At 41.4% G+C, this 22,262-nt stretch overlaps 1 protein-coding gene across 1 annotated transcript in view; it reads right to left on the bottom strand.

Moving 5' to 3' along the window:
• cacna1db (calcium channel, voltage-dependent, L type, alpha 1D subunit, b) overlaps window positions 1–22,262 on the bottom strand; it is a 143,125-nt gene that overhangs the window by 26,330 nt on the left and 94,533 nt on the right. Inside the window, 22 exon segments of the mRNA XM_034209119.1 lie at window positions 6,467–6,568; window positions 7,353–7,455; window positions 7,595–7,691; window positions 8,199–8,326; window positions 8,442–8,601; window positions 8,706–8,797; window positions 9,206–9,271; window positions 9,401–9,529; window positions 10,309–10,350; window positions 12,976–13,059; window positions 13,720–13,797; window positions 14,162–14,272; window positions 14,506–14,664; window positions 14,890–15,091; window positions 15,384–15,530; window positions 15,640–15,692; window positions 15,776–15,883; window positions 19,171–19,258; window positions 19,434–19,540; window positions 20,873–20,932; window positions 21,019–21,078; window positions 22,041–22,170. Of these exon segments, the coding sequence (XP_034065010.1) occupies window positions 6,467–6,568; window positions 7,353–7,455; window positions 7,595–7,691; window positions 8,199–8,326; window positions 8,442–8,601; window positions 8,706–8,797; window positions 9,206–9,271; window positions 9,401–9,529; window positions 10,309–10,350; window positions 12,976–13,059; window positions 13,720–13,797; window positions 14,162–14,272; window positions 14,506–14,664; window positions 14,890–15,091; window positions 15,384–15,530; window positions 15,640–15,692; window positions 15,776–15,883; window positions 19,171–19,258; window positions 19,434–19,540; window positions 20,873–20,932; window positions 21,019–21,078; window positions 22,041–22,170 (2,306 nt within the window).

Below are 22,262 nucleotides of genomic sequence, written 5' to 3'. Positions count from 1 at the left end.
GAAAATGATTTATTAAGGAACAATAGGGATGACATGTGTTTGTGTGACTTAAACGAGCAGCGGAGCTTGCTGTCGTTGATGTTAAGTCCATTTCCCTCATGGCGCGAACTTGAGGATGACGTTCTGACATCACTCGAGGCGGCGAGAAGATGGGGGCATGGTTGCACCCCGGAAACACATGAGCATCTAACACTGGAACGTGTTCTGGAGCTGGAGAACAGGGAACTTCCAGCTCTTTTATCGAGGAGAGGAGGCTGTCAGGCCGCCCTCTTCTTCTTCCTCGTCTGGTGGCTGAAAGTCTGGGCCGGCTGTGCCTGAGCGGCTGCTGCCGGAACCGGAGACTTTCTTGGCCAGCTCGTCCTCGCCTCGTGTCTGGGCTGGAGACCCGGGGCGGGCTGTGGCCTCTGCTGTTTCGGGATCTTGAAACGGGCAGGACGTGAGGCAGCCTGAGCGAAGGCCATTGAAGGCGGCGGCTGGACCCTTCTGGGAAGACAAAGCTGGAGAGCCGCTGCTGCATCGAAGCTAGAGCGGAGCCAAATATGCCCTCGGGAACAATAGGCATGTCCAAGACGTCCTCTTTTTCCCGGTCTGGAAGGTTCGTCAGGTTGAGCCACCTGGCTCTCTCCTGTATCAACCATTATCCCCAGTGCTTTGCCCGTGGCTTGGACTGCACAGCGCTGCACACGGAGGCAAATGTCCATGATCGCTGCGATTTCGTCCCACACGGCAGGCTCATGTTTGATCGTCATGTCCTCGCAGAGCTCCGCCTGGCAGGCGGTCAGCAGCGAGGAGACGTTGAGCACCCTGGCGGACAAAGCTGCGGCTTTATAGGCTCGTTCGGTCATTGCTGACTGGAAGCGGTCTGCCTTTGCCGGTAGCGTGGGGTTCCTGCTTGGTGCTGAAGCCAGCCGCGGTTGGAGGTGGGCTGCCACCAGCGGTTCCATGGGCGGCATGCGGAGCAGACCGAGCTTCAATCTCCGCGGCGGTCGCCACCATGTCCCGATTGCCGGCCGGCGAATCAACGGACATGAAGGGGTCCCGTCCCGACAGGCTAGCTTGGCGCGCTAGCCGTCGGCGGAGGCTCTTGATGGTGAAGCGGGCACAATGCCCGCACGAACCTGGGGTATCGATAGCGTCCTGGGCGTGTTCCAGCCCAAGGCAGGACGAGCAGACCTGGTGTGAGTCCGTGCCCGAGATCCTAAACCTGCAGCCGCAGAGCCGAGCATCCGACTCCTCTGGTGTGAGGGAGAGAAGGGTCCATCCTCGTTTGCCGGGGTGTCGGCGCGGAGGGACAAGCTAGTAACAGGTATGTTACCGAAAAAGATCCAACCTTATCGTTATCCCGAAAGGAAAAAACGACGCGGTAGATTTTTCTTTAAAAAATATTGACTGGTGTGTTAATATCTTTCTTATCTCCGTCTCCTCTGGTGTGAGGGAGAGAAGAGTCCGTCCCCGCTCGCCGTGGTGTCGGCGCGGAGGGATAAACTAGCAACAGGTATGTTACTGTTTGAAGAAAAAAATCAAACCTTACCGTTATTTTGAAAGAAAAAACGTCGGGGCAGATTACAATATTAACTGGTGTGTTAATATTTGTTCAATTCTTCTGCAAAGCAAAAAAGTACCGAATGTTAGCTTGGGTTCAGTCTGTGGACCGTTAAGCTAGCCCGGCTACTGATATTGGAGATGTGCTCCGAAGCGAGAAGAGGTGTTTGAATGACGCTGCGACGTAGCGCAAGCTACTTAAAGGGTGGGTGGATTCCCTGACGTAGACCTCAAGATCACCAGCCAATCAGGATTGGCGTGATGAGATTGATGCTTCTGTTTGCATACGCATTGAGGCGCATCCCATAGTGAGACATCGAACGGAGTGTTATGAATGAGAACTGGGTTGCTCGGATACCTAGTGATTTTAGGACTGTTTAACTGACTCTTGTGATGGGATAAGATTTTTCAATTTGATTCATCAACCTGACTAGGCAGATCAATGCACATTTCAGTTTGTGTCAACACGTGACAGCTGGTTCTCTTTCTGTGCGGAGCCTGTTTACTTTTTTAAGGGAGGTATCAGTAGTTTCATGCCACCAAACTAAAACAGAACTGCTCCAGAGAGCTCAGGGCGGCAGAAAGAGAAAAGAAGAAGGCCAGCGACTGACTGAAAGCAAAAGAAGCTGTGGGCGAAATAAGGCTTGCAGAAAATATTTAACAAAGCAGGAAGGGGGTTAAGCAAACTAATGCACACAAAGACATACAGTCGAGTTATGTTTGACTCAGAAGTTTGACTCAGAATTCCGCTAGAATTGTAAGCATATGAGAACACTGGAAAACATACATGAACACAACACCAGGAAGCTTAATACATACTACATTCAGGTGTGCCTACCATCACCCCACCCCTCTATTACCAATACTTATTTGTGTAAGGTGGATAAATCATCGGAGGCAAGTAATGACTCACCTATGTGGATATATGTTTATGATATTTAGACAGCTGTGCATGACCGTAAAATGTCCAACTGACAAACCATAAACTCATGCTCATATTCAGCAGAACAAAAGATGGAAAATATGTGGGCACTCTGTGGACCTCTGTCGCCTGTCAGCGGAACTTACATGATGCCGTTTAAAAAATATAATAATAAAGGGCGGTGCCGGCCATCAGCGAACCGAGCTGGCCTTTCTGCGCGACTGTCACTCAAATGCGGGAAATAGTCTCAATTTGTGGGACGCGGGACAAATGATAAAAATGCTGTGTGTGCAGTCCCGCACAAAAAGGGACACCTGGGGACTTTCTCATTTCACTAATTTCCCCTCCTCGAATCCTAGGTCCTCTGGTAGTGACCCAGCACTTTGGCTCGACCAAAAATCGTTTATAAATGTGCTATATAAATAAAACTTGATTTGATTTGACCCGGAAATGATTTTCGGTGCGCCATGTTGATGGACATCTCATTTCTCTAATGGCACATTTCCACTACAGCGCGGTTTAAGCGTGCCGTGCCCAGCCCGTTTTTGGTTGTGTTTCCACTAGGCGTAGTTCCGGCTAGCGGGTACTTTTTCACCGTTTTCTGGCTCTCCAAAATCGAGGTTCTTTCCGGGCCAACAACCGGGCTGAGTATGCTAAACTAGTGAGAGAATCGCTGGCAACTACAACAAAATGAACATATTTTACCGTGATGTAATTGTAATACACGTTTCAAAATGATGCCGAAGTAACAACATACTGATACCGGTTAGTAGAAACCGTGTTTCGCATTGAAGATGACGTAACGGCTCCGCCTACACTGCGTTACTATAGTTACTAACCCAGTTCCTAAACTGTAATGGAAACGTAGCATAAAGTGAGCCTGGCCTAACAAGGCCTAACGAGGCCTAGCCATACCGTACTAAGCCGAGCGAGGCCCTGCAGTGGAAAAGCACCATAAATGCACATCGAGGATCGAGCGTCGAGGAGGCTCTCTGGAGGAGCTATAATCGAGGATACACTGATGGGTCCTCCACGTTTCTCCACGGCTCCTCCGTGGATGCATTTCCGGCAACAGTGATGTTTAAAAGAGTCGTGACGCACGGCCGGACTTATCTCAGCCAATGACAGCTCTGCATGCATCCCCTGGATATTATTTTATTAACTGCTTTCATCGCAACGCGATGTTTACAGTGAGAACAGCTGTGACAGGGGCACCTTAAGGGGGTGAAAAGTTAGGACGATTCTAAGGGCCCGTGACTGACAGGGGCCCAAACCATTTTAGAACATTAAGAAAAAAAATGTTAAGGTCCCATGTCATGCTTTTCCGGTTATTACCCGTCCCCTTGTGTGTTTTGAAGGTTTTTATGCATGTAAACGGTCTGCAAAGTCACAAACCCTCAAAGTACACCCTGTAGCGAGTAAAACTCTAACACAGAAAAGACCTGCCCACAGAAGGAGCTCCAACAAGCCGTTTAGGACAGAGAGTGAATACACATACTTTACAAAGATGCTGTATGAGAAACCAATGAGATTTTGGAAAATTGCACAATATAAATCTATTTTAGTATACCTCAACAATGGAATTATGATCAGTAGAAATGTAACCAATGTGATGTATTTTCATGGGGCCCAAAATCCCTGGCGGCGCCCCTGGCTGTGAGGTCCGTGCAGAAAGCAGAGCAGTGTGTATAATATATATCACTCAGTATAACAGGCCTAAAATACTCTCTTTATTTGCTTTAGTTTACTAGATATCTACAAACAAAGAGTCGATATTTGTCTAAAACCATTTAGTGCTTCACATAATAAAATATGTGGGGGGGTGCTAGTGACTTATCCGACTGGCCCACATCGTCCGACCGGCCCACTTCAGGACCGGCCCATCGGGATTCGTCCCGATGGCCAGTCCGCCCCTGGTGCTGCCCCTCACACACACACACACACACACACATACATACACACACACACACACACACCACACACACACACACACACACACACACATTTTTCATTTGCCCTGTACGATGGGCGCTGTAAGTGATGAAAATGGGGGATGTTGGCTTATCTGGCGCCCGCAGCTCACAGCCAAAGTGCGAGTGAGCGTGGGAGCGAGCGAGGGAGAAAGGGAGGGTGCACCGGTACCAGCGCTGTTGTTATTAGCATCTGGTGCTAGCTGCTCTAACGGATATTAGAAGAAGATGTTTCTACAATACTGTGGAGGGAGAGTCCTCTCCAGTCAGACTGAGAGGCTGATAACTACAGCTCAGTGAGGTAAAGAACTCTGAGTGTTTAGATAGTTCACTTTAGTCTAAGTTATCTCAGTGGGTCCCAAACGTTTTGATCACAATTTATGTAAACACATATGTCCAAGGCACTCCTTTATAACTATTGGGATAAACAGGTTTGAAATCATTTCAATGTATACTATAGGACAGTAAACCAAAACATATAGTTTAAAACTGGAGAGATAAAAGAAATATGCATAAATAAATAAATGTTAACTAAAATAAGATATGAATGAACAACAAAATTAAAATAAGTTACATTAATTTGTTATTGGCTATGGTAGGTTGTTGGTTATGTTCACATACTTATTTGATTATTAAAATGTAAACCGATCTTTTTCATATGGGTGTTTAGAGTTGTACCCCCTAGATCTAGTAGTAATTATGCTCTAAGTGCACCAGATTGAAGCATTTTACTTTAAAATGTTCAACATTTTCTTCCGGGGGGGGCATACCCCCGGACCCCCCCCTAGAGGATGTGGCGTCCCCCATTATATTGTGTATTCCTTGGATACGCTATTGATCTTTATCTTTTCTACTGTACAATTCTCTGGCTGGGGGCGGGGGCGCCAGCTAAAATCTCGCCTAGGGCAGCAAATTGTCTAGAGCCGGCCCTGCACACGCTTCAAATCAAGTTGCATAAATACTACGTTTTTATTATAATCACTGTGAAATGTATTATGTTTTCGTCATTATTACAACAAATACACACTTGCAACCGATAACACTGGCAATGATTTTATATTTATTAGACTATTAAAAAAAAAATCATGCTTCAAAAAAGTGGGGGCTCCAAATAAGTGGGGGGACGGTGATCCCTCGTGTGATGTCCAACGACCACTACACCACTGATCACACCAAAGAAACACACTCTACAGTACACTAAAGTTCTTAGAATTAAAGGCCCCATGGTTTTTGTTAAAATTGTTGATAAAGATAATTGTAAGTATTGTTGTTAAATTAAGAATACATCCTCAGCAATGAAAAAACTATTTACTTAAGCCTGTATCAGTTGCAAAACAAAAACATTTTTAAAAACATAATTTCATTTCAAATATCTATGCAGGTTTTTTGAGTGTTTTTATCTATCATTAGTAATCTAGTACTACTCTATACAGCGAGGGAGAGCTAGGAGCATGCAGAACCGAAGACAGCTAGATTACTGATAAACAAAACAGGAAGATTATGACTAAGACCACATTAAAACTGTGACTGTCAGCTAGATAAGCAGAGTTCCTGTGTGAACTGAAGTGAAATACTGTAGAGATGTGTATCTTCCTTTGTTGGGTTTGTTCACTAAGCAGGCCTTGCTACTTCAGAAAAGCAAAGACTGGATGCAAAGTGCATCCTGTATCTTAAACCTTTGAATAGATATAGCAGTGACGTCCATATTTAATGGAAATGAATGGAATATATTTGCATTGTTGCAACGGAAACGCATGTCCGTTGTTTGACATCCTTCCTTCCTCTATTCATACACTCATGTAGAATAGTTTCCTGTGTGACTTCCATCATATTTACCTGTGAGGTTGCTATTGTTAATTGTTGGGAAAATACAAATGAGAAGCAGTGTGCATTCAAATCAACAGAGTGATAAAACAGTACAGAGAAAGAGAGGGGCACGTGAGGTTACTGTGAACGATGGTAACAGGCAAATTATTATTTCTGTATAACTGTGATCTCTGCTTGTCTATGTGTGTGTGTGAGGACCACTGACCGCCTGCTGGGGGCACCACTTGGTCCAGCAGCTTCATGCTCGTCCTCTTCCAGATCTTCTTTATCACAGCTCTGAGCTCCTCATTGGCTTGCTCCAGGTTACCTTGAAAATGGTAGAGAAGGTGGTCACTTTGTTTGAAAGCACTAAGCTATCAATTCATTGGTTTATTAAGTGGTGTCTGGCTGATAACTATTAATTATAGCTCTCTCTCAAACACACACAAAGATCACAACACAAATCTGGATGTTTAATGTTATAATGAACACAATTCCTGATGGTAAATGAATACAATGGGATGAAGATGGGATTATGTTAACACAAACAACATGTTGCGACTGAATTGTAGTGCAGTTATCAAATGTTATGTTTTCTGTAGGCCGTGGAATCGAACTTTTATTGAATATCTCTAGCTCCCTCTAGTGGAAAATTGTATATATGTCTTCATGATCACACACAAGTAGTTCAGACAGAGTTGTGAATAGGGGACTACTTTATTAAAAGGCATAACTAGCATGACAGATATTAATTAAAAATATACCATGCAGCATCTCAGAGTTGATGTCTTAAATATGAGATCATCAAATCCAAGACTGCAGCCCCATAAGGAGATCAATCAAAAATATGAATACATTTAAATCCCAAACTACAAAAGGCCACTCTGTACATTTCTCTCCCTTTCCCCTACCAAACACAGAAGAGTTTAAACTCCCTTAAAGTTGTCGGCGAAGGTTTCAAAAACAGTATTGTACTTTACTTAGTGGGGTTTCTTGGCTGTAATCTCAAGTAGCTTTCACGCCCGTTAGTTCCAGTGCAAATAGAAGGATTCTCTGCTATATTTAAAAATAAGTTGTTGAAAATATCAGATGGCTTGAAGGTGCAGACTCACCTTCGGTTTTAATCTTGAGAGCAGTGCGGACTAGAGCGAACAAGGTGGCATTAAACATGACCGTCCCGTCACTGTTGAGGGGCATGTTCATTGCCACCAGACGCTGCAACAGAAATGCAGATATACCATTCGGATCACATGTAAAATGAAAGCTAGGGATTTATATGTCAATTTTGTATTATTGTCACCCTCAATAATCATTGTCATGCATGTGCATAGTGTGTTTTGTCGTGGAAACCTACCTTACAGGCCACTCTGTGAGGACAGAGCTTGCCAAAGCCCAGCGGAGGCTGGATCCTCCTGAGCAGAGTCACCACGTCAAGGTGCTTAATCCTGCCCCTGGCAACAAGATACATAATACTATTAGGCACAACACAACTGAGACAAACAATCATCATCCCATGTGTGCTGTATCAAATCCTCAATAGTGGTATACTTTTTTGTAGGATTAGTAAGTGGAAAGATGTTGTTGATAGTAGAACTGCAACGATTATTTTACCTATCAATTGGTCATTTGAGAAAAATTATCCGCTTTTTTGATTAATCGATTGATCAGAAACTACATTTTTCGTATAAAATGTCCTTTTCGTTCTCCTTATATGAAGATTTCCCTGTTTTATATCATTTTTAACTGCAGATATTTGAGTTTTAGGCAGACAAAACAGGACATTTAGAGATACTTTATCATCGTACTCAGAAACTGCAATGGAGATGTCTTTCGATATTTTCTGACATTCTAATATATACAATTATTAGTAATTTTGGTCAGAAATGAATAAATAGTTGATAGTGAAAAATGATGTTAGTTGCAGCCATAGCTCTCTCAAACTGCGTCCTGACACTCACTTTGCTTCAGGGTCGTATTCAGACCAGATCCTTTTGAACTCATCCAGGTGATGCGGTCCCAGAATGGACCAATCGCGGGTCAGATAGTCAAAGTTATCCATGATGACAGCAACAAACAGGTTGATGATCTGAAACCAGGACAGGCAAAAATATTTCGCATTTCTTGTGGTATTTTATTTCATACAGGAATGTGCCTGTTCAAACATGACTTCTACTGCACAAAATGAAATGTCTGAAGATTACCAGGAAAGCACAGAGCATGTAGAAGCTGATGAAGTAGATGATGGCGAAGCCGCTGCCGCAGGTTTTCTCCTCTCCGGAGTTGTATTCCGACTCTGGATCACACAGTTTCCCCGGCAGACAGGCCAGCATGATCTCCTGCCAGGCCTCTCCTGTGGCACACCTAACAGAACAAGAACAGCATCGACACACAAGCACAATGAGGGGTTTTACCCACATGTATTTATTTATTCATGCAGTTACTTATAATGGCTTATTGCTACACACCTGAAGAGCATCAGGACAGCTTGAGGAAAAGTTTGAAAGTTGTTGTTGCGGTTGATTTGTGTCCCATCCACCATGGCTATTTTTCCAAACACCTAAAAAAAGAAACATCAGTCTGCTCTATATTCTTACAATAACACAGGAATTTTCCAACTTCAGTCCTAATGCCTCTAGTAACCAGTCAAGCTGCAGTCTTCATCCATGTCTTTCCAAAATGTCATTACATTGTCAATCTCAAAAATGTGATGAATAGTGAATACATAATATTAAAGGCTTGCAGTGACCATGACCTTTGACCACCCAAATGTGTTTTTTTTAGTCTAAAAATATTAGAATCAAATCTTTCATGGCCTTCACGAGAATTGGATGTTGAACTGATGCACGAACAAACCAAAACAATAACGCATAGGCATAATAAAAGGGTGGTAAATTAAAAACAAGGAAACAGTCACTCAGGGCACGCACATCCTGCATGGTTACAAACAGGCTTTAGATCATATTACCTGCATCCCAATTACAGCATAGATGAAGAACAGCATGGCTATCAGGAGTGCAACATAGGGGAGAGCCTGAGCAGGTAAAAAAAAGAGTTAGACATAAAAAGACCAATGACAGCAAGAGTTCTCTCTGATATGATGAATTAATAATTTTAAAGATTAAAGAGGGATGTTTATAGGCTGCATATGTTGCCTCCTCACCTGGAAGGACTTGATGAAGGTCCACAGCAGAGTCCTGATGCCCTCCCCCCTGCTCAGAAGTTTGACCAATCGCATCACTCTGAACAGGCGGAAGAAGGTGATGGAGATACGAGCGCTGTCCTCTGTGTTCTGAACGGGAGGAGATTGGGAGTGATTAGGGGATGAAAATAGATAAAACATTAAAACACAGACAGAATGATAAAGCTCTGTATCACTCACTCATTCATGCAGTCAGACATAGAGGCATCCTTTCATTCATCATGTTTGAGTATACTAGCATACAAGTGGTGTAAAATGGTTATGAAGAAATCTTTCCATTTGTGATCTTTGGCATCTTCGCAAAGACAACAATCAATGCACATGCAGAGTAACAGTGTTCGATCACAATGATGTGACCAACAGACCTGTAGGACATACAGCACATTTCATTCTGTATAACTGATACCAAAACAGGCAACAGAGATAAAATCTGCATTCCAAAGTAAAAAAACAAAAGACAAACTGTAATTGGGTTCTTACAATTGACCAATGACAAGAAACTCAAAGTAGCCTATTGACAACATGTTGGTAATCTGATAACAAACACCTGGGCAAGCTACGTGGAAATGAAAACATGAGACAAAAAGACCAAACAGTGTTTTCTGTACGTCTGCATCATGCCATGCGCCTAAACAGGATGTGGTCTCAACAACAAAAGTTAAACCATGAAACTGTAGCCAAAATGAAACAAACCAGATGGATTAAAAACAAACAAACATTGAGAGTTCAATCACAAACCATGACACAACTATAAGTGACACCATAAAGCATCTCAATGTTTTTCATAAGTAAGTGAGCGACAGTGACACAAATTATATCTTGATTCTTGGTGATCACAGAATGGCGAGGGGCTTTCATCGTTTCCTTACCCCGGGCTCCACTATCACCTTGACGACTGGAATGGCTGTCGACTTGAAACCAAAAGCCTAAAGTTAATCCGAGTTACACAAACCAGCTTCACAGCACTGAATCATTCACCAGTCAATGCTGCATCAAACACATATCATCAATACCTTCGAATAATCAACATATTACACCTTCACCTAACTACAAAGCATTACAACTTAAGCCACAAACATAACATCATCATCGTGAAGCCGTTCATGCAAAAGCTTTACAACATATCCTCAGCAGTGACGCCACACATGCAGCAATGCAAGCACTCAGTGTTAGAGGAAAATGTGTTCTCCAGAGGTTTTCTTTTAGAAAAATATAGTATAAGGGCGCTAACGTCACTTCCGGACAAAATTACGGCCCCGCCCACTTTCCGGCAAAGATAATGCACTAGCGAATCAGAAAATAATAGTTTCTTCTTGTCTTAAAGCTGCTGAGTCATATATTGCACCTCAAACAACAAATAAATCCAGTGTTACGGTTTCTTAACTTCCTCTACAGAAAAAAGGACAGTAAAAGAAACGTCTGATTCACAAATCACAGTTTAAGTGTAAGCTTCTGCCTGCCACTCGTCTACCGGCAAACCAACTGAACAAAGCTGTCTATGCCGTCTGACGGTGTATTCGACACGATTTTGATATTTCTTGAGTAATAATACAGAATACATACAGAAATATTGTTTTCTCGCATCACTTTCAAATTTAACAAGGAACATCTGCATTTTGGTATGAGGGTGCACGCCGAAAGTAAGACGGCACAGCGCTCCTGTTACCTGCTTTAGACAAAACCCTGGTACTCTATACTGCCTTAGTGATTATAGTAGCTGTTGAAATAGAAAAATAAGGACAAAAGCACATTATGGGAATATGCTGAAATTATTTGTCCTGTTTTCACATGACTTCTGTCAACATGTCTGGCTCCGATTAGGGCTGCTCAATTAATCGTATTTTAATCGCGATTACGATTATGGCTTGCAACGATTACGAAAACAACGTAATCGAAATAAAACAATGATCTTTTTATTATTATTTATTATTTTTCTCCAATAAATTGATGTTTTCAAAGTAAATTGATAATCGTTTTAAATAATCGTGATATCAATTATTGACCCAAATAATCGAGATCCTAGTCTTCAGTACAGGTGGCAATATCGTCACCTGCCTGCGCTCATCTCTGAAACCAGACCATGTAAACAGGCTGGTGTTTCTTGCAAAAAAGAGATGACATGAGCAGCCCTACCAGCATTTGCCATGGTGGCCTAAACATTTTTATTTAGTCTTAAATTGTAGTTCAATATTTATTTCCTGTTACTTCTGGACCATGACGGTTGGCCAGCCTTTAATGTTTAACTGAGTGGAATATGTTGAATATGTTTTACCAAAATGTTGGCTATATTATGTTAAGGAGTTTTCAGGTTGTGACCGTACACTGCAACATGTTTGTTGATCTAGTTTATTGGTATTTATTATTTTGATATTATTTATTTAAATGTAGACATGAATGTATAATTTATTTTATTTTATTTTTGTATTGGTTTTTCAGTTGATTACCCTGAACGTATAATTCAACAGTTAAAAAGTTCAAATTATTATTTGTATTTGTTTTAAATTACAATAAATTGATGTTTTCAAAGTCAATGAATAATCGCATTTAATAATCGCAATTACAATTATTGACCCAAATAATCGAGATTATGATTTTTGCCATAATCGAGCAGCCCTAGCTCCGATGCCCCCTAGACTTCTTGTTAGGATCGGACTTAGTTGTAGACTTTGTCCTTCTAGTGTTCCTGAGCTGCCTGTTACGTCCTTTGCAGTTTATCAAAGGAAATGGATACAGAGTTTGAGGAGGACACTTGTTCTGCGATTAGTGCATTTAAGACTTTAATTAGCTAATGATTTAAATGAGGGCTATTGAAGTCTTCGTTCTGAGAGGTTTATTTATCTCACGAAAATGTGGATTTACAGGCATCTTTCTCAATGAAAGTCAGAAGGGAATAGTACTTTTGGGCCCCATAGCATCACGGTTACACACCTGCAACTGTTCTCATTCCCAATCACATTATTCCCCCCACCTTAGCTGTTCAACCCCTCTCTTCACTTGCACTTGTATACATATTTAAGTCCTGGTTTTCCTTCATTCAAAGTGAGAGACAAACTGGAAAAACAAACATATTCATTTGGAAAATAAAACTGCAGCAAGCATTAAGTCAGTGTTAACAGCAGCTGCAAACAAGAATACAGTCAGAGTGGCTTTGATGTAGCAGTCTTGCAGAAATAAAGGAGGAACAGATAACAAAATTATCACGTGATTTTGAGCTGCATTCAAAGACAACGTTCCAAATTCAAGTAAGACAATTTAAAAAATGTATTTAATGTTGAAAGGAGCATAATTGTTCTCATAATAAAGAAAATGATGGGGTTATACTTCAACAGCGTTAGTAATCACAACTTTATCGTTAAAATGTGGTCATATATGACGAACGTTGGATGGTTATGAACAGATTAGGCATAAAACAAGAACGTTGTCATTTGAATGCAACTCTAATGCTTGAGAAAGGTCCTCTAGCTGGGAGCGCAGGAGCCCTCAGCTAAAGGCCCTCATTCAAGAAGGGGGTGAATGAGTTATAAGTGATTACTTACATTGATCTCAGTGATGGCAATGTCAACCACGCTACCCACAACAATTAAGGCATCAAACGTGTTCCATGCATCAGCAAAATAGTTCTGCAAGCACGAGCAACAAAGACACAGAAAAGAAGAGAGAGACAACAGAGCATGAAAGAAAAAGCCAAAGAAGAGGATTTTGAAAGATAGAAAGAGAAGAACATAAAAAAGTTGTGATTAGATTTTAAAAAGTGAGGTTGAAAGTCAAATCTGAGAGTATTAACTTGTTTCATTTCAAGAAATAGTGTTTTCAAAGCTTTGCCGCTCTGTTTTATAAATGAACCAACATCATGAATATTTCATTTCAAAGTGATTTATTCCAACTGATGCAGTGTCAGGCTGACAAAAAGGGCTACCATATACTTAAAACCATACAATTTAACCCAATATAATTCATATGGAATAGTGGCTTTAATATAACGAATGTTTTGCCATTTAATGCACAGGTAGCTGATAGAAAGGTTCCAAGCTAATACGAATGTATTCGGTCTATGGTGCTCATCAACCTCAAGAAAGGCAAAGACAACAGATTCATGAGTTGAATCATGAGCAGAAATGGGTTCAAGCCAACCCAAAAAGATAAGAACATTAAGACAGGAAGGAAGGAAGGAAGGAAGGAAAGGAGGAAAGATGTGCAGGGCGGAAAAAACGGAGCATGGCGGCTGTAATGGTTAAAGCAGGAAGAGGGAATGACAGTTGGTCATGCTATTGTCTCTCTACCTGGCTCAGTATGATGTCGACTACACTTCCAATCACGACCAGAGCATCAAAGACGTTCCAGGCGTCCCCAACATAGCCCTGATTATGGCAGCATGCACAGCCAGCAGGCGGAGAGGGGAAGGCCGGAGAGGAGGGGGATGTGGGAAATATAGGAGGTTAAGAGGTTAGGGTGAGGAGTAAATGGAAGGGGACAATAAGGAGTAATATGGAGGAGGAGTCACAGGCTCGAGCGTGGCTCAGAGCCCAGGACAGGAAGAGTTTGAGGGTGGGGTTGAAAGTAAAGGGCAGGGCTTTCAGATAAAACCTCTCACTTGACCTTTTTACAGCTTCAAAATAAAGGGAGCTCTTACGAAAAAACTCTAAATAAGATGTTTTAAGAAACTAATGGAAGTTTGGCACATAATTGGATAGAAGAGATGAGATGAGAGGAAAGTAGACTTACTCTGGGTTTAAAGGCGATGAGTTTGAGGATCATCTCCACAGTGAAAACCCCTGTGAAGACCATGTTGAGGATGTCCATGGCATAGTTAAACAGATGAGACTGACCATGGTGCTGGAAAAAGACAGGCACACAAACTGATCAAAAATATAACAAAATATTTACTAATAATACAGGTAGTGCATTTCAAGAGTATCATGATATTTAAATTGACATACACTGTGTAAACGGTCTGCAATAATTATTGGGAAAAAAGGTTATGATATCTATTGCTACAAAAAAATCATTAACACATTTACACGGTTGACACTTAGGTATTTTAAGTATTAAAACGTAATATTAGTTACCTGAATGGCCAGACACAAGGTGTTGAGGATGATTAGGACAAACATGACGTACTCAAAGCCAGTAGAGTTGACCACATACCAGAACTTGTACTGGTAAGGGTTTTTGGGTATGTAGCGGCGCAGAGGACGAGCTTTAAGAGCATATTCCACGCACTGACGCTGCGGTGGTGACAGAGAAACAAACAAACAGACTCATGGTCAAGTGGAACTAAAGCAGAAATGTACCATTTCTAATATTCTCCATCTTTTAAAGAAGAAACATTTAAATGATGAAAAGAAGCACTATTATTTAGCCGGATCCATTTAGTTGAGATCATCTTTTTCCTACTACATTTAAAAGGTTTAATAAAGGCACCATTACAAAGAGTGACAGCTTCCTCTTACCTGGTTCTTATCGAGCTCACAGTTCTTGTACTCCTTCTCCCCTTGCTCCTGAAAGGTAACAATGACGAAACCGACAAAGATGTTCATCATGAAGAAGGCGATGATGATGATGTAGATGATGAAAAAGATGGAGATCTCGATGCGGTAGTTGTAGATCGGACCCATGTTCTCCTTGTGAGAGTCGATGGCCTTGTAGAGCAGACTGCAGGGACACAAAAGACAATGGACACTCCTTATCCATGGAAAAAAGCTGTTCTCTTAAAGATACTATATAATGTACTTCAAGCACATTCATACTCACAAAATAGGGAAATTAAAGACAATATTGACTTGGCTGTATTGTTTACATTTTTTATTTGGGTTTTTATGGATATTGTGGGTTCATTCAGGCAGACATAAAGGTGAAGGATTATTAAATAGTAACATTATAGTTATCTTGCCATTAGTTTTCTTATTCATAATCAAACCTACTTCATAAAGACAGAACTACTTACGTGGGCCATCCTTCGAAAGTGGAGACGGTGAAAAGAGCCATCATGGCCATGAGGACATTGTCAAAGTTGAAGTCGCTGTTGTACCAGATCCTCTCCTTCACCATGGGCAGCGCTGTGTCCCCGTTGTTGTAGATAATGTAGTTACCTCTGTCAAAAATGTAATATTAAAGCAACCACAAGTATGCACTGACGTAGACACAGTCATGTAGGTGAATGACCAAAGTTGGAAACCATTTAGAAAAAAACAACAACTCACTTGCATTCTTCTGGGCTGGACTTTGCATCATCGGCGCAACGATAAAATTTACCCTGGGAAAAAGGACAACAGAGAAAGTCGGTGTCTGTGGATTCCGTTGTTAACCTCGATCTCTCTTTCCATTGTTTGACTCTACCTTAAAGAGCTGCACTCCTATACAGGCGAACATGAATTGCAGCAGCGTGGTGACGATCATGATGTTGCCGATGGTCCTGATGGCCACAAACACACACTGGACCACGTGCTGCAAAGGACACACAGTTCTACACTGTTAGTAGGAATACAAAGCACTGTATCATCAGCTAAGATGCACACACACATACAGATACACACACTGGGGTTGTCACAATACCAGAAATGTAGTTGTTGATTGCGTAATACTAGTAGTAGCAGTAATCTAGTACCAGTGACATTCCAGGATTCCTGATACGAATTCATTACCACGTTAAAATCAAACAAAAAATACATCCCTTGCACTTCAACATACACTCCATTAATGTTCGCATACAAGCAGAAATAGCTCACAATTATCGCTCTAATATCTAATTTAGTTCGAATGCTGTTAACAGCATTCGAACTATCTGTTCTTCTACGCACACAATTCTTTATTATTCCGCCTGTTATTTTGGCCCTCTTCTTCTCCCACATTCCACATCGCAGAAACTCCGTTCAAACATCAAAACGTTCAGCTCGGTCGGGAATCGATGGCTATTGCTTTTCTCATTCATAACTTTCATAATTCCCGAAATATAGCCCATAATTCATCACATTTTTTACATTTTAACTTTAACATTGCGCAGTTCGTTAAGGCAGAGTGCGTGATGTCAGAGTTAGAGTGGAGGACAGTTTGAAATTTGCCTTCATATTTTTTTTTTAAACTGCCATAATTCCCAAACCCTACATTCCTGAGACATAATTTTTCATGACAAACGTAGGAAAACATCTCTTAGCTTTCAAAAATGACAAATAATTAAGCAAAAATAATTAAACAAAATGCCTCTTGAGGGCATGAAGTGACAAAAACTTTCAACATGTCTCCATTAAAGCCCATTGTAATTTCAGGCTGATATTTCCACACAGCAGCAGCCGCACACCTTTAGTTAATCTGCTAAAAAGGCCACATTATTGACCCGAAAGTACACAAAAAGCACACTTCAGATACTCAAGGTCCTTGAGATGCTTCACGCTTTGAAATTTCACCGATATCTGTTACGGTTCTTCCACAAAACGTTGACATGTAAGAGGTTTATCTCTCATTCAGAACAATGGAAACCTTTGATCTCTGGACACCTCGTTAGCTCAAATATAAACACCTGTGTCATGGAACACGATGATGTCATAACTCCAACTGACATGCTCAGAGCAGCAGACTTCAGATAATGGTTAATGGTCCTGCCCTCAACAGCTCTACGTCAATTATGGGGTGTCATCATATCCCTCGCCATAAAAGACGATGTCGCTTTACATTAACTCCTATGAAAATGTTCAAAAAGTGCTCAAACTTCACATGTGTGCTAACAGTCCAGCCGTGAAGACATCTACGTGAGGGTTTGGAGATTTCTTCAAATGCCGTTGCCATGGTAACACAAGGCTCGCCATGAAACACGGTTTTCTCATAACTTCAGTGAAAATGCTCCAAACGGGCCAAAACTTCACAGGTTTGGTAACGATGCAGCCATCCACACATCTAAGCTTATTATGGGGTGTAATCAAATGCCGTTGCCATGGCGACAGATCACTCGCCATGAAACACGATGTTGCTGTAAGTCCAATGGACACGGTCCGATCGTCCCCCAATCTTCACTTGTATATCACCGGTCCATGCCTCAACAGCTCTACGCCAAATCTGAGATCTCACCATATGCCGTTTCCATGGAAGCGCATCCCTCGCCATAAAAGACGATGTCGCTATAACTCCTATGAACATTTTCAAAAAGTGCTCAAACTTCACATGTGTGCTAACAGTCCAGCCGTGAAGACATCTACGGGACAGTTTTGAGATTTATTCAAATGCCGTTGCCATGGCAACACAATGCTCACTGTGAAACACGGTTTTCTCATAACTTCAGTGAAAATGCTCCAAACGGCCCACACCTTCACAGGTTTGGTAACGATGCAGCCATCAACGCATCGAAGCGTATTATGGGATGTCATCAAATGCCGTTGCATTTCGACAGATCATTCGCCAGCAAGTTAGTTCAAAAGTTTGCAGTTCAAATATTCTGCTGCCAAGCCTTTTTACTTTATTTTCTTCTCTCATCACACATTCAAGCCCCCAGTGTTCATGTATCATTTCAATCTAAATTCTTCACTTTCTTCTTACACATTACATTTCAGCATAGCAATTCAGCGTCAGCTTTTCAGCATAAAGCATTCCCACTAGCAATTTCTTCAGGAATTGCATTCTCTAGTTCATATTGCTGTTTATAACACCTCCACACCTCGAAGACTTCGGTAAACACATCATGACATATGTTGTAATTTTCTCACCCAATTCTCACTTTTATTGAATAGCGCTTTAGACCCCATTTACATGGGAACGTTTGCATTCACGCACCGAATTCGTTCTCATAAAAGTCTTCCGTTCACACGCATTCGGCTCATTTCACGTGTCCGAGACCACTGGAAACGCTGGAGTACATATGCCGGGCCTGTAAGTGGTGTAATAACTTCTGCCACAAAATACACCAAAAGCAGCGAAGAAGACCCCCGAGCATGGTTGCCCTTCTGTTCATGCCCCGCGGTGGATTTAGCAACATGTAGTTCATGTAATTCTCCATGTCCACTTGTTGCTGATGGTTGTGGTAGAGGAGCTGTAGATTTTGCACTAACATCTGTAGCATGGTCGAGCTGTAGATTTTGCACTAACATCTGTAGCATGGTCAGTAGCAGTAGCAGTAGCTACTGACCATGCTACAGCAGTGAGCAGCAGAGGTGGGGAGAGGTAGGGGGCTATGGCTTCATCGTTATCAGGAAATTATCAGGGCATACACACTGAGCCGTTTGGCCCCCCAGAGCGTTCCGGTTGCAGATCTATCCACCTTGGGACCCGTTATCGTTTGCGGGGTCCGTTTCCGCGGTTCCGTTACGGCCTCGTGTGAACGAACGGGCTATACGCAAGAGAAAAGTAGCAGATACAACCCGTTTCGTTCCCGTGTAAACACCGCCTTAATGCACCACAATGTTACTCTCCATTCACCAGCTGCTAAAAGCTGAAGTTAACGAGATCTAAAATTCCCATTTTAATACAAATGTGTTGTTCCCAATGTAAAATTATCAGGGGGAAAAATATGCATACCCTATATGCATTTATAGTAAGTTCCCTGCCCCCAAACACATTTTCTATTGTCCCATTATCGTTCCATTGGGCTTGGAATGTGTCTGTACTTCCAGGTACTACAGTTCCCATGGTTCCGTAAAAAAACGGGTACCATCATGTCTTCGAAATATTGGCATCTACCTGGTACGAAAGTGTGGGTTCTCGTGACACCCCTAACACACATTGTAGCGTGTTGTTATTTTCATTCTGACCTTTAGTCCCTTGGCTCTGTTGATGGCCCTGAGTGGACGAAGGACTCTCAAAACACGGAGAATCTTCACAACTGAGATAGCAGAGGACCTAAATGAGACAGAAAAAAACACCAGGGGATTCAGCTTAGTGATTTTAGGAAATGTTGACATTCCTTTCTGCTCTGCTACAAGCGGAACAAACAGCAACACATGTCATGGCAAACAATACCACACATTTGCTCAATGACATTTCAACATTTAAAATAGAATTTAAAGATACATACTGAATGCCGAAGGATACTAGAGACACGCCAACGACCAGCAGGTCTAAAAGGTTGAAGTAGTTTCTACAGAACGCCCCTTTGTGAAGAAAAGCTCCGAACGCTGTCATCTGGACAAGGAAGGAACAACAGTCAGGATTAAAGAGGACAACACACACACACCAAAGTGTACAAGGGGTGGCTTCAAGTCAGGCTGAAATGGGATTTGAATGACTGTTATTACTATATCAAGGACCTGTTATGTAAAAACTAATTACAGTGTGCATTTTCCAAAGAACATTTTGTGAGTGACTAAAAGGGGCTTTACTGAATTCTTTTTTTTTTCTTGTTGAATATTCCCTTGATTTTGCATTTCAAACATTAGTGTTTATGACAACAATAAGCAATATAATTTGATTAGCAGCTCATGATCCTGCATTTACATTGAGCTGTTAATCCATGTTATGTAATTAGGGCAAGCACACACATACACAGATTAGTACCTCTAATATTGTGTAGGTCCTTATAGGTTCGAGCAGTATGAATATATATTATATTTTTGGTTCATTATTTTACAATTTAAATAAAAATACATTTAAGTGTTTATTGATAAATAGATGGCAAGCTTGGATTCACATTTCCAAATACTAAAATCAGATGCGTGCTTTTGTAGTGCACACACATACACACACACACAAATAGAAAGACAATATACAACACATAATGTTCAGAGGAACATCATTTAAAAGCCACTGCACTCATTTCCGGTGCAGATTAAGCCTTCAATCCTTTCCTGATTGAACTTTAGGCTCAAGCCATAATACTTGAGATTTACCTGGTGCAGGCATGCAGCGAGCAAAGGGGCAGGGGATTTTAAATCTAACAGCAAACTTAATAAAAATTGTTCCTGATTTGGGATAGGATGTCTTTATTTGGACATTATTTGGTGGTGCATTAATAAATAAGATACATGGAAAAACGATCAGATGTGTGCATACAGTATGCAATCAGGCAGTTGGATATAAAGCTTGATGTTAGTTCAAGTTCGAGTTCATCTCTCCACAGTGCAGAATATTTCCAATTACATTCTAATTAAAAATCAAAAACAAGTTTGTTTTTCCAAAAAATTGTATAAACGTTATTATTAATCTTCAAAAAGTTTGAAAAAACTGTTATATTTGAGCCAAACAAATAGTTATACTCTGGAGAGCCACTGGTCCATAAACTGGTCGAGGATGAAGAGGGAAAGTGGGCCGTGATTGACAGTGACTGACAGACAAAGTAATATCTGACAAAACGTATGATCTCCACTTTAACCTATTGGCGCCATGACAACAAGACAAGCAGGAGGCCATTTTGCACAAAAATTATAGAGACAAAAATGAAGGGAGGGAGGACGTATGCGGCAAGCTTGGAAGTGGTGGGTTGTTGCTGAGTCAGCGCAACTATTTGTTATTGTTTACCTTAATAAGGATCTCAAATGTAAACATACTAGTGAAGACATAGTCTGCATAGCCTAGGATCTGAGGAGGCAATCAGAGTGACATAAGCACGCAGGGTTACTGAAGCTCTACTCAGTACAGCACAACACAGCACAAATCTCATTTACCTTCAACAGGATCTCAACAGTAAAGATTGCGGTGAAAGCATAGTCAAAATAACCAAGTATCTGCAAGAGGCAATGCACAAGTTCAAGTCATCAAGTAATTCCAAGACAGCACAATAACATTCAGTATTTATATCATTTAACACAGATGGACAAGGCAAGATTCTGATACAGTATTGTGTTGCAGTGATCTATATTGGTTAGTAGGGGAGAAAATAATTTGTTGTGGCTTTTTTAGAAAAAAATCCAAACAGGACAACTGTCTTACGTAACATGCACTGGTTAAAATCTCAACATAACAACATAATTGTGGGTTGCTATTGTGTATCTACTGAGGCAGGTGGTAAAATGTCAATGTTAATTGAGTGTAATTAGAAAAATCATGCTTTCCATTGGCCTTTTTCACAGCAGACATTTTTACATTTTCAATGATGGTGTCTTTATAAGATAAAGTACTTTTATCGGTCCAAAAAAAGCCATGATAGTATGACATAGTATGGCTGCAGTCCAATGGTAAAAAAGAAACCCTAATAATGACAAGGAACAGGACAACCCTGGTGTTTATACATAATGGCTGCACTTTGCTTGGCTACGTAATTATATGATGGTGGGTGTTATTGACGTTGGTCTGCATTCATTTTAAATGATGCTGCTGCAAAGAATTGTGGTTTGGCATTATCCCATTTCCTTTCTACGATGGTCCAGTGTAGCCTACGCTGAAGGACATTAGAAAGGAAGCATTGCAGCACCTTTCCTTGGCCTCTAGATAATCTCAACCAACTCTTATCAAGGCTTCCTGACCAAAAAATACTTTTCATGGCAACCATGGACCTTGAAATTGAAGCAGCAAAAGCGAACTCAGCAATCATGATTTTATTAATTATATCTTTGCTTTTTCTTCTGTCTCGTGTCAAAATATCTGCTGGGATAAAGGCTGATTATCAACTACCATTACATTGTTTAAAAGATGTGGGATAGCCTTATGGGACAGTTATTAACTAAAGTCCAGGTGGTTTTCTACGTACGGTATTGCGAGCAGAGAAGTTGCGAATGGGGTCCTCAGCAGCCAGAGAGACGGAGCTGAGCATGATGAAGACCAGGATGAGATTGGTGAAGATGTGATGGTTGATCAGTTTATGGCAGAAAACACGAAACCTACAGCAGAAAGTGAGGGTAACAACAAGGTTGGTTTAGTGACACATCTTACATTTGAGCTTCCTGCTTTAGAATACATCAGAGTAGTTTCT

This window comes from Gymnodraco acuticeps, unplaced genomic scaffold (genome assembly GCF_902827175.1).
Source record: "Gymnodraco acuticeps unplaced genomic scaffold, fGymAcu1.1, whole genome shotgun sequence".
Lineage (NCBI taxonomy): Eukaryota > Metazoa > Chordata > Actinopteri > Perciformes > Bathydraconidae > Gymnodraco > Gymnodraco acuticeps.
This window is presented reverse-complemented; position numbering and strand designations above follow the sequence as displayed.